At 43.6% G+C, this 18,486-nt stretch overlaps 1 protein-coding gene across 3 annotated transcripts in view; it reads left to right on the top strand.

Annotated features, from left to right (window-relative positions):
• The window catches only part of PIBF1 (progesterone immunomodulatory binding factor 1), a 95,949-nt gene that overhangs the window by 46,147 nt on the left and 31,316 nt on the right, over nt 1-18,486 (top strand). For all 3 annotated transcript variants that reach the window (XM_026705317.2, XM_087938022.1, XM_087938021.1), the window contains exons 11-12: nt 10,185-10,350; nt 14,857-15,007. In XM_026705317.2, the coding sequence (XP_026561102.2) occupies nt 10,185-10,350; nt 14,857-15,007 (317 nt within the window). The remainder of the gene's footprint in view (nt 1-10,184; nt 10,351-14,856; nt 15,008-18,486) is intronic.

Below are 18,486 nucleotides of genomic sequence, written 5' to 3'. Positions count from 1 at the left end.
ACGGCAGCGGAACCGGACAGTGGGGAAGAACGGGGACCAGCCCTGGAGTCTGGAGGGGACTCAGACAAGGGTCCGGTGTCCAATACAGAGATGCCAGGCGCATCTGGGAGTGGGGTGCTTCCTCCAGAGCCTCCGGAATCTGGCAGCAGTGAGGCAGAGGAACAAAGGGAGCCTGTTTCCAGCATGCATGTGCACAGAGCTGCTAGAAGAAAAACACTGTTACACGTGGAAAGGTTTCCTTATGGATGCTGAAATGGACACCTGAAGAATGGAAATGGTGTCCGTTCAAAGGACAATGAGGGACAATTTTACTGAGGGGAGAAGGGAGCAATTAATAAAAAACCACAGCCTCGCAATGCCACAACCCCGCGAGTGAATTCTCGTTTGGCCTTCGCAGCATCTGGTGAGGATGTTCTATCAAAACGGCCCTCCTCAGGATGGGCGCCCTGGGCGGAAGGCCAGGAAGGGCTGATTTCTCTGTTTTTGCAGAAAGACTTGGCAGCCCCTCCTTTCTCACTTTGGCGGAAAGAGGGAAGATGTTCAAATAGCATTTTCTCTGTTTCTCATTATGTTTTAAAATCTTGATTTCCTTCCAGCAGATTTTGGAGGCTGAACAGGATTCCCCCACTTTTTTTTTCCCCTCCTGCATTACTCTTCCTTCCACCTCTCCCTCTGTTTTTTTTTTCCCTTTGCCCTGTAAATTTATTAGCTTGTTTGTTTTTTTTCAGTAGGAAAAAAAAAAAATCAGAGACCTCACCAAGATAAGGTTTGGATCTGCTCGTTGAAAAGTCCCGGGCTCATCCTCTGACAGAGAAATAATCTAGACCTAATCAGATCCTACTGATGTGCTAATTTGAAAAGAAAACACGCAAGGCCCTTGCCTTCCTTTTTATCCAAATCTATGTTCCCTTGGGAAAATACGGCCCCTCAGACTTATGACAAGCTATTCTTGCAGGTTGATTTCATCTTAAAAGTTCAGAAAACCAAAACACCAAATGACAAGGGTTGGCAGTTTTTCAGACAAGCTTCAAAATAAAAGTTAAAGCCGTCCAGTCGGCTTCAGAATAATGACGGCTTAGATGGGTGGATAAAAGCATCCGTTAAAAACAGCATATTTTCCCAAATTACCTTAAAAGAAGATGTTTGCTGCAGTGGAAGCTCGGCGAATGACTGCCAATCAATTGAGAGAGCGTGTTCCTCCAGTTTCAAAATGAGCTCTTGCATCCTATAGGATGCTGCCACAAGAAGTCATCGGTATTCATCTGGCTAGCATCCTGTCAGTACGTGAGAGAGTTGAGGGCTGTTTGGAAAGTGAAACAGTATTTGCTGTGTGAGCAAGAAGGAGACAGTGGCCGTGGCTTAGCTCAATTGTTCTGTACTAAAGCTGCCTGATGCTGTGAAACTAAAACTAGAACTCCTTTCCTCGTGTTTTACAAGTGAGCATCTAGAAGCCAAGAGGAACATACGTGCCAAATTTCAAGTTTGTAGGCTTTATGGTTCTGGAGATTTTGTGATGAGGCGTGAGGGTTATTTCACTTTTATAGATATCTATATTGATTAGATAGATAGATAGATAGATAGAAAGAAAGAAAGAAAGAAAGAAAGAAAGAAAGAAAGAAAGAAAGAAAGAAAGAAAGAAAGAAAGAAAGAAAGAAAGAAAGAAAGAAAGAAAGAAAGAAAGAAAGAAAGATATGAGGACTATATACTCAAGGAAATTTACAAATGTATCTTACATGCATTTATTGCTGTTTTCTCCTCCAGTTTATGTAGAGAGAATATTAAAAGGATCGTATATTTAGCATTAAGTGCTTTGCTAATGCAAATCTTAACTCAGTGGTGACTTTTGCGACTGAGATTATTAATTCATAAAGTTAATCCGCCCAGAGTTACTCTATGGTAAAATGGGCGGCCAATGAATTTAATAAATAATAGTAAAGACATCAAGGATACTTACTTGTTTGCCTTCCTCAAATATACTAAATGATTCCATAGGGGTGTTCACAAATAAAGACTAGGTGGCAGGAGACGGTTTTCCAGGTTCGTTCTAACTATGGTTTAAGGCAAAGCCAATGATAATTACCACATGGCTCTCCATTCAGTGATGATTGCTGTTGTTTTTGACTAATACCGTCCTTTTTCAACACTTGAGTGCAACTTACACGAATCCTGCTCCGAGCTTACAGTCCCAGGGATGTATTTCCCATACGCACATGGTTATTTCTCTTTAACCCAAGAAATGGAACAAAGGTTGTACATTGCTCAATAACGATTATGATTCATTTATCGTGGTTTTTATTTAATTGCTGGCTTTGCACTGTATTTTTTGAAAAAGGACAGCTGTTCTTCTCTGGCTGTGGGGAGCATCCAAATTTGGTACTCCGAGCCATGCCAGTTTGCTTGTCCTGTACGTAAGAGTTAAGTACCTTCCTTGGCTGGTAGGATGAAGACCTGGCCATGGGAGGGGAGGTCAATGTTTCTTCACGAGGAGCCTGATCTGTGCAACCAGCTTTCTCCCTCCCTTTTCCTCCTCTCTTTCCCTTTTGGGTTCGAGAACCCCATTGCAACTCCAACTAAGGTGGAACCCAACACATCACATCGGGGCTTCTCCTTTATGTGTAAACGTGCTGAATGAGACAGTAAAACATTTACTCTTCATGTCCCAAAGGTGTTTTTTCATGGGGCAACTGGACTTTCTGGTTTTTCTTTGAAGACGTTTTGCTTGTCATCCAAGAAAGCTTCTTGGGCTTTTCTTCTTCAGCTTCTTGGGTGGGAAGCAAGACGTCTTCAAACGAAAAACCAGAAAGTCCAGTTGCCTCTTGAAAAAAAAGCATCTTTGGGTCAAAATCATGACTTGGATGACTCAAAATCTCTGTAGACATACATTCATTCTTCTTTTTTTTTTCTTTCTTTTGCTCATTTGTCTTTTTCCATGCTCTTTAATCCCTTATGGCATGGAAGTTGCTGTTGACTCTTCCAGGAAGGCTTCAAAAGTATCTTCCTCGGGCTGCAGTACACTCCAAAACCTGTGGCTAGCTTCACAGCAGGTCTTGGTCCGATTACATCTTGTGCCGGGTTCCGGCAGGCTTGAAGCGGCATTCGTGGCTGTCTTAAAAGTCGTGGGCGGAACTGAGGTAGCTATGCCGTAGAGCCCTTGCAGTGGGGGGTGTCAGCCATGAAGCCATTTGGGAAGCCTCTTTAGGATTGCCACAGCAAGGCCAGGGGGAGCTGTGGGAACATGAGGCAGGAGGTAAAATAATAAATAAAACAAATAAATATACTTGATTGTCCTTGTACATCTATACACAGTATACACATCCAACGAAATTCACATAACACCCAGACCAGACCCAACATAGACACACACACACACATGACAATCCCCAAACTCACCCCGCACCCGCCAAAATTCCCCGCCCCCTTAAAAACACACAAGCATCCGCACAACAGACCAAGTAATACTGTCCAATACCTCACTGATGGTGGTATTGAAGTTCATCGTTAAGGGCAATTATAGCTCTGGGATAAAAACTGTTCAGAAAACGTGTGGTCCGAGTTTTAATTGTTCTGTATCTCCTGCCAGAAGGCAACAGTTCACAAAGATTGTAAGCAGGATGGGAAGAGTCTCTTGAGAATGTTGTGTGACTTCCTCAAACAGCGAGATGCGAAGATGTCATCCAGGGCTGGTAGCTGGAGCTCGATGATATTCCAGGCAGTTTGAATGATTCTCTGTAGAGCCTTTTTGTCCGCTACGGAGCTGATCCCATGTCATATAAGAATGCCGTATGTCAGGACATTCTCAATGGTGCTGCGGTAGTAGGACAGAAATCGATGCTGAGATAGATTTATCTTCCTGAGCATTCACAGGAAATACAGCCTCTTCTGTGCCTTCTTTACAAGCATGTTAACATTCATAGTCCATGAGAGGTCCTCCGAGATGTAAGTGCCCAGGCAGAGATAGCTGGGGGATGTGTAGCCAAAATAGCCAAGGACGCTCTACCAGGTGTTGGAAGGGCATGGACCAAAGCCAGCCGGAATTGGGACTATGACCTGATTGGACCATGTGAGGACACGTGACCTGGGGGCAAGAACTTGGGCTTTTGGCTTGCATGGGGGTCCTTTAGAGTCAGATTTTTACCAGCTGTGCCAATAGGACATCCCAAATAAAATTATCTGAGGAATCTGTAGGCCTCAAGAGTTTTGATGGCTTTGGGGTTGTGACTTGGAACCCTGACGGGGGGGGGTTTCTTTAAGGTGGGGTCACCAACTCACAGGCAGCAGACCGGAAGTTTCTGGCACACCACACACACACCCAATGGTCTCCAGTGCACCAGAAACCTGGCCAGGCAAACAAGCGAAGCCCCACTTGCGTAAGCATGGGACACGGGTAGCACGCAAAACTATGGGCCCCCCTCCCATCAATTCACAGAAGAACCTTTCTCCACAGAACCGGTCCCAGGTGCCCCCAAAATATATATCTCTCCTTCCAGTCCACACCCAGTTCAAAAAGATGCAGCTAAACTTTTAAAAATTGGATGAGGATTAAGGACAACTATTACTTTATTTTTAAAAAAATTTCTAAATGAAAGGAACGTGGCCAGATTTTGCTGGCATTAACTACAAGGTTGGATTTATGAAACTGAAATGTGCTGTACGTTCCGTTTAAGTTTGAGAATTCGGTATTGTTCCATTGATTGATGTCGATTCAGTTACGATCCAGATGTTCCTGTTGCTTTGCCTGCAGTGTGCTCTCAACATCTGGGCGCCATCAACATTTTTAAAGCAACGACTGGCTTTTCGTTAGGGATTGCCAGGGAATATCATTTCTGATTACTGATACTCGGTTCATGTGAGTTTAATGGGTTTTCAGGAAAAGTATTTTCTATTTACTTTCTAAATAACTTTCAGTCCTCTAGCATGTGCTTCAACCCTGCTGCAGATGTTATCAGCGCCCAAAATCTCAAAACTATGAGCAGACATAGGCCGCAGGGTGACCTCTAGATATTTGAACCATTCCATATAACCCGTCAAGGGAATTGTGGTCCAGACTCGGAAGTGCATCGGGTTTTCTGCCCACTTATTACAGGAATAAACCACAGCTACCACTTGAATACAGTTGAATCTTTTCTTGGGTTCAGTAATATTTCAGAGCTGAATCAGATTCCTGTTTATTGGAATAGCAAAAGGAGCATCTCTTAGATACAAGTTAATATGAATAGTTGAGGCTGGCTGATTTCTTTGTCTTTTCACTTATCTTCCTGGCTTCCTGGCTTACTTTTAGGTTCCTAAGCCAAGATAGGTTCCTACAAGGCTACCCAAAGTTGATCTTGATCTCATTTCTGAGCTAGGGCCTTTGATGAAGAAGTAACTCCAGTAGAAAAGATGCCCAGTCTTGGCGCATGTCAGATTCAGCCAGACCTTTGCAGATGAGAAGATGGCTAGATCAATCCTGGGTCACATTTGGGTGTTGTAGAGGCGTGTGGGGTGTCCAGCAGTGTCATTCTGTCGAGGAACCACAAGGTTGTGGTATTGTGCAGCCTTGTGCAGCCCTGAATTCAAAGTCTCAGCCACAATCCTGTTCTGTCAGATAAAAGACTATGAAACGTGTAGGATCTCCTGCTTGGGCAGGGGGTTGGACTAGATGACCTACAAGGTCCCTTCCAACTCTGATTATCTGTTATCTGTTATAAATGGGATGGAGCTTTTCCAAGTCTTAGCCATAAATATAGTCTTGGTTTGGATGTTGACTAGCTATGAGTCACCCATTTCCTGCCTAAGCAGAGGGTTGGACTAGAAGACCTCAAAGGTCCCTTTTAACTCTGTTATTCTATTCTGTTCTGTTCTATTCTATTCTATATTCTGTTCTATGTTCTATTATTCATTGAGAGGGAAAGGAGTGATGGGCCCAGGCATCAGAGAGAAAGTGAAAGCTTACACCAGGAAACCACAAATGACTTTAAGGAAGGAATATGCGATCCAGAGAATTGGGCTGCTGTAGGAGGAAGATAAAGATCATGATGGGTTTCATCTAAACAGTTATAAAACCTTTTTTTTAAAAAAAAAAATTATTTCTATACACAGCCTCTGAAATACGGCGAGCTACAACGCTTAAATATATGTTATGAAACCCATAAACATATATGAAGTGATATATCCACTCATAGCCCTGTTAAAGCAGCTTTGGCGTTTTATTTGCCTTGGTCTTAATAAATGACTAATTGCTGAGATATCCTCTGTCCATTTTATTGCTCGCTGTTGCATTCCATTGTTTAGAATAATGGGAGAGCCGAACTGAATTTCTTGAAATGCATATTTGGGATTCCTGCAGGGCTTTAGTAGAATTGCTGGGCCGAGGAGAGATCTTCAGCCCAGAGCCTCAAAATACAGAATTTCCCTTCGTTCGGCAATTGCAGTTTCCCAACCGAAGCTCACCAAAGGCCGTTCCAGTGAAAATCATGATAAGGAGGTGCTTCATTCGGGCACGAGAACACTCAGCTTTCTTCATTTTGACAAGTTTCCTTTCTCTCCCCCCCCCACCCCCCTTCCATATGGGATAAGCCCAACAACTGTGTTACTACCAGGTATTCTCTTAACAACTGTGGCAAAAAAAGGTCGTAACATGTGACAAACAATTCATTTAACAATGATCTTGCTTAGCATTTATTTAGCAATGGGAAATTTTGGACTCGGTTGTGTTCGTAAGTCAAGAACTACCTGTTTGTCATCATATTACATTTTTAGAGAGAAACCTACTATTAAATTATTACATTTTAGAGAGAAACGTGCTATTAAGCTTGCTATGTAATATTTAGCTGGTGTGTTTGTTGACACCCCGGATCTTTCATCTTACTGCTTGGCTTCTCTTTTCGACCTAACTTCAATCCTGGGTCAGGATGGAAAGAAGTCAAAGACATTTGTGTCTTAATGCACTAATTCATCCCTTTAACCGAACAGCCACCCTACTGCAAAAAAAAAAAAAAAAACATACTTGGCCCATTTAAAACCCCCATCCATTTGTGCTCCCGAAAACAAGGCTTTTCTTAAGAAAAAGATGACACACACATTTTGTGGTCCTGCCAAAGGTTAACCATGAGTAAAGAATCATTTCTTTATTTTAGTTGAGTTTTTTGCTGCTTTTAACAAATGTTCTACTTAATAGATCACAATATTCTTTTCGTTTATGACTGCGGTTTCTGCACATTCTAAATTATTTGCATGTCTTTTCGGTGGGACCTACGCTCCTGCTAGATTAGGAATGACTCTGTTAATAAGATTTCAAATTACATTCCTCTGTTGCCATTTTGATGCAAATGAGTTCGTTCCTACTTTGTTTGGTCTTTCGTTTTTAAATATTGGTTGCTAAATTCAGCTGAATGCATCAGAAAGGACTATTTTTTTTTTTTCCTCCCAAGGTAGCAGTGATTGCCGTGAATAAAATATTACTACAAAGTAGAGGGAAAATCTCAGTTGGGATAAACAGCTTTACATAGAGCTGTAAGCCTTGCGTGGCTCAAAAAAGAAAAGAAAAAGAGAGAAAGAGACTTCACTGAAGCCAAATGCAGAATACTGCGTGTGCTTCATTATCAGACAGAAAACAAACCGAATATTTAGCAAAGACCTTGAATCACTTTCATTGTTTTGATCAGCAAAAATGCTGCTTCAAAGAAAATAGCAGACATTAAGTGTTGGCTCTCATCTGGGAATGGTTGTTGAGGGGGGAGGAGAAGAACTACCTGTACAGATATAGGTAGAGAGAGTTATATATTATTTTTGCTCTTGGAAGAAAGTATAATACATTGTTCTCTGCTTGTCTGATGAGGATGGTGCTCATGATGTCTTGTTATAGCCCTTCAGCAAGGAACCTGGTCATATGCAACGTTGTTCAGAAATATTCGGAAACTTTGATAGCTGAATAACATAGCACTTATATTAGAAGCACAAAGGCCCTTCTGGGTTGAAAGACTTAGCCAGTGACAACACTGTTGCCTGGGGGTACATAGATTAACAATTTAATAGATTAACGGAGTTGGAAGGTACCTTGTAGGTCATCTAGTCCAGTGGTCCCCAACCACCGGGCCCCGGACCGGTATCAGTCCGTGGATCATTTTCTACCAGGCTGCCGGTTTGCTGGGCACCGCCATCTTGTTTCGATGAGAAAGTGCTTCCGGGTTAGCTTTTCCGGTTGGAAAGCAGCGTTTGGGTCCTGAAGGAATCCTCACGCCTTAGTTTCATCGAAGGGGGGGGGGCGGCTTCAAACGAAGAGCCGTCCCGATGGCGGAGGAGATTAAGAAAGCACAAAAAAGCACAAAAAAGGTACAAAGGAGGAGTTGAAGGTGGCAGGGAGAAGCGGGGGACGGCTGGCTGGCCGGTCGCTCGGCTCGCCTTGCCTTGCCTTGGTCATGCATGCTGATGCCGGTACCGGGCCGCGGATCATTTTGTGATGCTGGTACCGGGCCGTGGCACAAAAAAGGTTGGGGGCCACTGATCTAGTCCAACCCCCCGCCCAACCAGGAGACCCTGCACCATTTCTGAAGGATAGTACTCCAGTCTCTTCTTGAAAGCCTCCAGTGATGAAGCTCCCACAACTTTTGCAGGCAACTTCTGTTCTATTGGGGGATTCCTTGTTCAGTTTCTATCCATTATTCCTTGTCTGGCCTCTAGGTGCTTTGGAAAATAGCTTGACCCCTTCCTCCTCTCTGTGGCAGCCCCTTAAATATTGGAACACTGCTATCATGTCTCCCCTGGTCCCTTAAATATTGGAACACTGCTATCATGTCTCCCCTGGTCCTTCTCTTCATTAGACTAGCCATGCCAAATATTTGCAACCGTTCATCATATGACACCCAGAAGATGACCAGATAAGATATAAGATAAGAGATAAGATCACCTTTATTGTCATTTTTTTTTCCCTTTGGGCACACCGACACACATTAAAAATGAAATTCTGTTACCTGCTCTCAAAAGCGTACAAATGCATAACACACATATAGACATAACACACCTATAGACATACATATAAATATTAATCACTGATCATCTTGAATACGTAGTGGAAAGAGGAAGCTTGAGAGTTGACAAGGTCGATACTGTATGGAACAAAATTGTGGATGAATCTGGATGTTCTGCTTCGGATACCAGAAAGCCCCCTTCCAAAGAAAGCAGATTGTGAAGAGGATGTGTAGTTGGGGGCTTCTTTCTTGTTCCCAGCTGACGCGAAGGTCGGGAGCTCAACCCCGCCTCACGCATCACTCGGGTCTCAAACACGGGCTTGCTAACCTCCAACCCAGCATCCTAACCACGCGAGCCACCATACTCCTTGATAGCTGTACAAAGCATCAACGGTCTGTTGAATTTTACCCCCTCCTCTCCCCTCCCCTCTCTCTCTCAGCTGAAAAATGATATAACAGCAGGGAAGAAATGGCTTGGCCTTTTGATTTGGTCGTTGAAGCTCTTGGAGGTTTATCTGTGTCCTCAGGGTCACCTGAGTAGTGCTAATAGTTCCTGTAGTCTGCAGTTTTTTCCTCTATAAATCCATTCCTACTCCCACACCATTCAAAGGGTGTTCATCAGTGGTGGTATTCCACTGGTTTGGACCGGTTCTGCTGAGCCGGTAGCGGCGATGAGCATCGGACACCAAACCGGTTCTCTCCGACGCTCTTGTGTTGGACCAGCCCGCCCGCCCAGGCTCCCATACTTAACCTTTATGTCCTACTTTTGAAGCGCAGCTGCTTTGCACGGCACAGCAATTGCCACGCGGCAGCTGCTGAAGCGACAGGGAGAGGGCAGGATTGCAGGAGGTGAGTCAAAATGCCTCTGGGCCTGCGCAAAGTGCGCGTTTGCTGCGTATGCACAAAGTGTGTAGATGCGTGCAAAGCGCGCACACCAAGCCACGCCCACTGAACCGGCGGTGACCATTTTTGAAACGCATCACTGGTGTTCATCCCAGATTGCGTAGCTAAAAGTCTATAGAGATTCTCAGTCATCCAAGTCATGGTTCCCTTTAAAAGTGCCATTTCAGGATCTTTTTTTTCTTTTTCTTTGAAGAAAAAGCATATATTTTTTTTTTCTTTTTCCTGAAGAAAGCACCTTTGGGAACAACCTGGATGACTGAGAATCTCTATGGATCGTTTTGGTTTTGGTTTTGGTTTTGCCGCGGCCACATTTTTTTGCTTTGCTTTGGGCTTTAGATACCGGCAGCTGCAGCTGAGCACTGAAAACAAAGTGGCCGAACTTCTCCACCAGAGCAAACTCAAATCTTTTGAGAGCGAACGAGTGCAGCTAATCCAGGAAGAGACCTCCAGGAACCTCTCACAGTGTCAGCTGGAGTGCGAAAAGTATCAGCGGAAACTGGAAGTACGTAAGAAAGCGGGTTTTTTTGGTGGACTCTCAGCCAGGTCACTTAATAATGAGATTAAATTGACAGAACCAAGGCTGGGCCTTTTCTTCTGGGCCCATAGGGAGGAGATTCCTAAATAACATGATGCCCAAGAGCAATTGCAGGTAGTCCTTAACTTATAACCACAAATGAACCCAAAAATGTATAGTGAGACATTTGCCAAGTGAGTTTTGCGAGCTTTCTTGCCACCATTGTTAAGCAAATCACGGCAAGTTGTTCCCTTAGGAACACCGTTGTTAAGTGAATCTGGCTTCCCTCATTGACTTGGCTTGGCAGAAGATCGCAAAAGGGGGAATCACACAACCCCGGGACATCACAACCGTCATAAATGTGAATCAGTTGCCCAAGCGTCCCAATTTTGATTACATGACATTGCAACGGTATGAAAAACGGTCATAAGCCCCTTTTTTCAATGCCCTGTAACCTCAAACGGTCACTGAACGAACTGTAAGTCGAGGGCTACAGGTAGTCCTCGACTTAAGACCACAACTGAGCCCAGAATTTATGTTGGCTAAGTGAGACAATTGTTAAGTGAGTTTTGCCGCACTTTTAATGATTTTTCTTGCCACGTTTGTTAAGTGAATCGCAGCAGTTGTGAAGTTAGTGACATGGTCGTTAAGTAAATCTGGCTTCCCTTGTCCTTAGATTGCAAAAATATGATCACTGTCAACTCATAAAATATCCCTGTGGTCTTTTTAGAGTTGCCAACAGAAAAGGAGGAGGGAGCAGTGCAGCAGCTTGCAAAACCGCAACTGCATTCCATAAATGTTTTCAAAGATAGTAACTAGGTGACTGAAGTTTCTGCCATGCAAAATTCTAACTGGAGAGCATGACGGATGACTCTTAGCTATGGAAGTGCCCCATTGGAGAATATGAATTACGATACACCTAGCGGGTGGGGGGAAAATCCAGGGTCAAGGGTGACAATGAATGATGTGTCTCAGAGTCAGCTACACCCAGGCAGTGCCGGCATGTTCACTCCTAAGAAATCCTTTTGAAGTTTTGGAAGTTTGGCTCGAGACTCATGATTTAAATGGGAGGGTAACTGCCAGAATCCTGATAGCCACATGATCTCCGAACACTGCAAGCGTCATAACTAGGAACCAGTTGTCAAGCATCTGAATATAAACCACGTGGCCACGGGGATGCTGCGATGGACATAGGTGTGGAAAAACGGTCATAAGTTCCTTTTTCCAGTGCCGCTGTAACATCAAACAGTCACTAAACGAACAGTAAGTTAAGGACTACTTGTATTAGTAATAGATGAAAAAAAAAATCTAATGGAGATTCTTAAAATTATGCTTGTAGTGATTAGCTTAAATGTTCTGCTCCCCAAACCCGGCAAACCCTCTGATGTGAATTCAAAAGATTCCTTTATTAGGAATGCTGGCAGTCCCAGCAAAAAGTTTCTCTCACAGGTTAACATGACCATCTGTCCAGAAGATAAATAGTTGTCTGCCACACCTATTCATATCCGCCCCCTGCCTTTTATCCCCAGAGCTAGGGTGGGACTTTGCTAGCAGCGGTGGCTCTTCCTTCCCAAGGATCGGCTCATAGATTTCCACTGCTCTCCTTTCCTCTGCCTTCTGCACAGCCGCGCGAGAGGCACTGGACCCGGCTGTTCCTCCTCTTCCTCATCAGCCACGTCCAGACTGGGGGCTGAAGGACAGCCCAAGCTTTGCCTCTTGACACTCTCTCTCTCTCTCCCTCCCTTTCTCTCTCTCTCTCTCTCTCTCTGCCAGCTCCATTCCCTCTTCGAGCTCTCAGATTGCCTTGAGGATGACTCTGACTCACATGCCACCTCCTCATCCGATTCAGCTGCTGGAGGGGCTGGTGACTGACAGGTCACAACAGAATTGAAACTTTTGGATTTCTGCTACGAGGGGAGGGGAGTAGATGACACTCGGCCACGGCCAACTCACCACAGGACAACTCACTGCATGACAACATTAACATTCAAGAAATGGTGGAATGGAATCATTAAAGAAATGGTGCAAAAGAAGGGACAGAGCGAAATGGCAATGGCAGAAATTAAAATTATTCATTTATTTTAAGTGGTTAAATAGAATTGTTAAATTGTCCTGCAACGAGTTGGCCATGGTGAGTTTTTCCTCAGCGAGTTAGTTGTGGCGTCGCTCTCTCTCTCTGCCAGCTCCATTCTCTCTTCCCCCTCAGAGCTCCCAGGTCACCTTGATGCTGACCCTGACTCCCACGCCTCTTCCTCCTCCTCTGATTCAGCTATTGCATTGGCCACCAGCCGCCAAACCACAACTTTAAAGAAGTCACAGCTGCGTGCATTTTTTCACTTGAGTTTCTAAGTGAACATACAGGGCCACACCCTTTGCATGGGACAAAATGAAGCAGAATACTTTCTGGGTTTTTTTTTTTTTTTTGGTTTTGTTTTTAAGGTAAATACGACCGGTGCAAAAGTTTGAACACTCTTTTCATCAGAACTCGAAAACAATTACGTCACGGCAAGGTGGAAGTTCTTAAAGAGCCACCATTCCCCCATCTTTGAATTACATCAGTTTATTTATTTATTTACAGAGCGTGCCCCGTTGGTCACGTGAACCAAAATTCAGATTCTTGGCAACTGATTCGTTGATGGACAGCTGCAGTGTCCCAAGTTCATGATGATCACGTTTTGTGACCGTCCAACAAGCGAAGTTAATGGGGGAAAGCAAGATTCACGTAATGACTGTGTGTCGCTAACTTCAGGTTGTTGGGGGCAATATACTGACTCTGTAAACCAGTGGTTGCCAATCAGTGGGCAGGGGACCACTGGTGGTCCACGAGAAAATTTTGGTGGTCCTCAGAGAAATGTCACCCCCCAAAGCACCCCCCAAAGCAATTAATCCAGGCTGTGTGGGAACACAAGGCTTTGCCGCCCACGTGGCCCGTGGGAACACAAGGTTTGCGTCGCTTGCGTTAGGAACAACACGAGATAGTAAGGGGAGGGGGGAAAGGGCAGAGGGCGGGAACTTGCCCCACGCGCCTGGCCTGACCACCGGGCTGCTTCTTTCTGCTTCTTTCTTCTTCTGCTTTTGGCTGCATGCAGGGAAAACAGCAAAAGTCTTTCTCTCTCCCCAAAAACTCCACCAGAAATGAGTCTTTGGGACCCTGCAAGGCATCCTGCTCCAAGATGCTGCGCTGGCAAAGACTCATTTCTGGCAGAATTTGGGGGAGAGAAAGAAAGACTTCTGCTGCTTTCTTTGCATGAAGCCAAAAGTCAGTCTCTCTCTCTCTCTCTCTCTCTCTCTCTCTCTCTCTCTCGCTCTTCCCCCTGAGAACAGCTGGAGACGGTGTCCTGCGATCCCAAATAAAGAATGATCGGTAAGAAAACAGGGTGGGGATTTGTCTGCAGACCTTTATGGGGATTTTCCCAGGGTCTCTAGTCCGCAGGATTTAAAATTATGAGTTTGGTGGTCCTTGAGGCCCCTGCTGTAAACCGCTTAGAGAGGGCTGTAAAGCACTATAAAGCAGTATATAAGTCTAAGTGCTATTGCTATCACTATTTACCGCTGCAATGATTCGCTTAACAATGGTGGCAAGAAAGATTGTAAAATGGGGAAATTCATGTAGTAACTTACCAAGAGAAACAATTGGTCTCAATTGTCTATGGAGATTCTCAATCATCCAAGTCATGGTTGTCCCAAGGGTACTTTTTTTTCATGAGGCAAGTGGACTTTCTGTTTTTTCTTTGAAGACGTTTCACTTCTCACCCGAAAAGCTTCTTCAGCTCTGAGTGGATGGTGGGGAAAAGCAATCAGAGCTGAAGAAGCTTCTCGGATGAGAAGCAAAACATCTTCACAGTAAAAACAGAAAGTCCACTTGCCTCTTGTAAAAAGAACCCTTAAGGGCCTTTGGCCTCCATTGTGGTCATAAGTCAAGGACTACCCGTAGTTCACTTGAACCCCAAACAGTATATTTCATCCCTTATTAAATTTCACTTTCCCCCCGGCATGGTTAAACAGGCCTCCATCTCAGAAAGCTTATTTGCATCTCTCCATTTCTCCACTCGGGTGCTAATTCAATTCATAAAGGCGTTAATCTTTCTGGATCAAATCTTTTTTGCCTCTCGGCCTACCTAGATCTTTATAAGATAGTTTTCATGGCTCATTTGCACCCAGCACCCATGCCGAGGACAATCGTTTTCCTATTTCTTGCAAATGTTGCTTTTTGCAGCCCCCAAAATAAAAATAAAATAATTGCCCGGGTGGAGAGGGTGGTGGCAGAAAAACTTGAGACTCTTTGTACAACTTTTTATTCTGTTCCCAGAGAGCTGACGTTTATACCGAATCATGCTTTTTAACACAGCCTGAGACACTCAACCCAAGTTTAAAATTAAAAAAGGACTCGACCTAAGCTTGAAAATATTTGAATGGAGCATACATTTCTTTGTTTCCTCAGTGATTTATTACTCTCTTAACTAACTTCCTTTTTAAAAAAAAAAAAATTCTTAGGTATTAACGAAAGAATTTTACAGTCTTCAAGGACTGAGTGAGAAAAAGATCTCAGAACTTCAGGCACAAAATTCTGAGTACCAGGCAAGGCTTGACACGTACGAAAAACTCGAAAAAGAACTCGATGAGATAATCATGCAAACAGCCGAACGTAAGTCCTTCCGAATTATCCTTTATGATTCCGTCTTGGAATATATTTACAATCTAATGGCCGTTAATGAGATTGGTATCGTTATAAATTCAGGAATGTTGACTACCCATTCAACATGCAGCTGTATACAATGAATTAGCATAAATATGTATTTTATTACACCTTAATTAGCAGCTTGAATATCTATCGCCTTTTGAATATTGTTGAGGTAATTCCCCGTTAGGAGAATGAGCGCATACAGGGAGACGTATTTGAGAGTAGTGTTGGAATAATACACACAGAGCACACAGATACACTGTACAGTAAATGTAGTTTTATACTTCCAGAAAGGTTTAAGCAAAGTCCAAAATAAGCAGTCCAAAGTCATCTTATGGCCGTTTGAGAAACCACACCTAATTACAGTTTTGCATTTTCTTAAAGATACAGTTTTAAAATGTTTATCCTGGTTTATATATTTCTAACCCAAATACCTGTTAGGCGACTTATATTCCTAACAAATATCTCCTAAAATTACTGTGTTTTCTTTCTTTCTCTCCCCCTCTCTCTCTTTCTCTCTCTCTTCCTTTCTCACTACCAGAGCAAAATTGTGCTGGATTGTTCTTTTATAATGCATCTCTCCCTCCCTCCTTCCCTCCCTCCTCCCTCTCTCTCTCTCTCTTTCTCTACATTTCTCTCTTTCTTTCTCTCTTTTTTTCTCACGCTCTCTCTCTATTTATCTCTCTCTCTCTTTTTTTTTTAAAAAAAAAAACTTGCTTCCCCAGGCATGTCAGATCTTGCTCTCTTTTTCAATTTGTTATCTCTCTCCATGGCATCTTTTGGAAAGTTTAACTATGAAAGTTGTTGCAGTAAAAGAAAAAGAAAAAAAAAAGTGCTGAAGTCTACAACAGTGTCTCCGATGGCAGTAAATTTTAAACTAAAGGATTTTCTCTATCAGTAGCAGAAGTGCCTGTTGCTGTGAGCAGTACCAGCACTTCTTAGACCGGGGTATGCGTGCATATTTGTGTGCGTTAGGCCTGAAATTCCTCTCCTGTGCATATAGCCCCGAATAAATAGGATGGAAAAGATATATCTTGTAGGGAATCCTTGCTTTGGGTCTAGGCACCAACTTCGTTTCTCGCCTGGTACATGGACTTAACAGAATGTGGAGATTCTACTCATTTATTTTAAAGTCTCCGTTTGTTTTAAAATAGTAGCAAGAGATTGAGATGGATGGATGGTTCGATAGATCGATGGATAGATCGATGGATAGATGTTTTCGAATGAATTCCATAAATTCAAATCAGGTTATAATGGATATAATGAAGTTTAGACAAAAGTAAACATTTCATTCATTTAATTTTTGGTGCTCCCCGAGTTTGATTGTTTGTCTGCAGAATATTTTTGTTACCTACCTAAAATTAAATGGATGGATGGATGGATGCTTTCGAATGAATTCCATAAACTCAAATCAGGTTATAATGAATACCATTAAGATTAGACAAAAGTAAGCATGTCATTCATTTAGTCCTCGGTGCTCTCCAAATTTGGTTGTTTGTCTGCAAAATATTTTCCTTACCAACCTAAAATTAAATGATCCTTCTTAGTTATTTCAAAGTTTAGATATAAGGTGATATGCTTGCTTGCTTGCTTTTCTTTCTTTCTTTCTTTCTTTCTTTCTTTCTTTCTTTCTTTCTTTCTTTCTTTATTTATTTATTTCTTGATATGGTCATTGATATGTCGTTCACCTTTCATGAGTAAGATTTGGCAGAGGGGAAAAGGGGAGGAGGGAGTTATGGGCATGTCAAAAAGATACCCAAAGGATATGGAAACCAGGGGTGGGTCCTTCAGAGTGATGGTGTTGGCAAGCTCAAATCTGCTTTTATTTATCCAGGGTCAAAGAGGTTGTAGTGAAATCCCATGAGTGAACGTTTGGACTCTATTCCATTGCTAGTTTGGTTTTGATCGTGTCTTTTTTGACCAGACGTTTTGAAAAGTCCCTAGTTTTGAATTCTGTTTGCAGACCATCCAAAATTTGAGAACTACAGACAGCCTTTGACTTACAACGGTTCATTTAGTGACTGCTGAAAGTTACAGCGACACTGAAAAAAGTGGCGGTTATGGCCATTGCAACATCACGTGGTTCACCTTCGGACCCTTGGCAATAGGTTCATATTTATGACTATGATCTGCAACCTTCTGCCAAGCCAAGTCCAGGGGGGAAGCCAGATTCCCTGAACAAGCACGCAACTAATTTAACAATCGCAGTGATTGATTTAACAAATGTGGCAAGGAAGGTCAATAAAATCGGACAAAACTCGCTTAACAATGTAAATTCAGGGGGAGCAGGGAGTGTCAATTGTGGTCATAAGTCAAGGACTACCTGTACTTCTGTACTGAGTTTCCCAATGATTCCAACCAACCGGACTTGGAATACAATCCTTCCTAGCTAGAAATGGTGGGAAATGTTTTTTTCGCTTAGGTAGTAGATGTTGGCGGTGGGTTTTTCTCTGAGCTTACTCGATCTCCAAACATTTTATCACCACCAGCGGACTTTGGGTTGAAATATCATGTTTCATTCCTCTTCTGCTTTCTGTAGTCAGTTGGTCATGTGACCCTGTAAACAAGACAGCTTCAACCGAAGTTCCTGATGGTGTTACGTAGCCTGGTGGTGAAACGTTCGGAAACTGAACAACAAGCTTGGAGAACAAACCATCACCAATATCCTCCCCAGTGCCCCTAAGTACGAGGCAGAGGTGGTTATTCAGCAGGTTCTGACCAGTTCTGGAGAACCAGTAGCGGAAATTTTGAGTAATTCACAGGCTAATGCTACCTCTGACTGGCCTTGCTCCCATCTATTCTCTGCCTCCCGAGTCCCAGCTGATTGGCTGGGTCTTCTTTTGATGCCCTGCACAGGAGAACAGAGCTGGAAAGCAGGTCAGTGGGGTGGGGAGGATATGGGGATTTTGTAGTATCCTTCCCCTGCCACGCCCACCAAGCCGCACCCACCCAGCCATGCCCACAGAACCGGTAGTAAAAAACACTGAATCCCACCACTGGTATCAGAGACAGCGTTTGGAAGCCAGAGGCAACTGGACTTTCTTCGGGGTTTTTTTTATCCTTTTGAAGACATTTTGCTTCTCATCCAAGAAGCTTCTTTAGCTCTGACTGGATGGCGGGGAATGGAAGGATTTATATTCCTTGCAGACAAGCTGGTCTTTTGCATCCTTTTAGAGCAGGGGTATCAAACTCAAAGCCCACAGGGCCAGCCTGGAAATATCAAAGGACACAGCCCCTGCGCCCCGTTTTCGGCCGGCAGAGTGCTCCTGGAGGCCGGGGGGACCGAAAATGGGCTGCACAGGGCGCCACAAATCCTCTGTATGTCCCATTTTGGCCGGCAGGGGTGCTGTAGGAGTCGCTCGTCCCATCTTCCCCCCCCCCAAAAAAAAACCTGGCCCATGGAGGAGAACCGGCCCTCGATCCAGCCCTCGAAGAAATCCAGT

The sequence above is a fragment of the Pseudonaja textilis genome, chromosome 8, assembly GCF_049901715.1.
Source record: "Pseudonaja textilis isolate UNSWEBS1 chromosome 8, rPseTex1.2, whole genome shotgun sequence".
Taxonomy (NCBI): Eukaryota; Metazoa; Chordata; class Lepidosauria; order Squamata; family Elapidae; genus Pseudonaja; species Pseudonaja textilis.
This window is presented reverse-complemented; position numbering and strand designations above follow the sequence as displayed.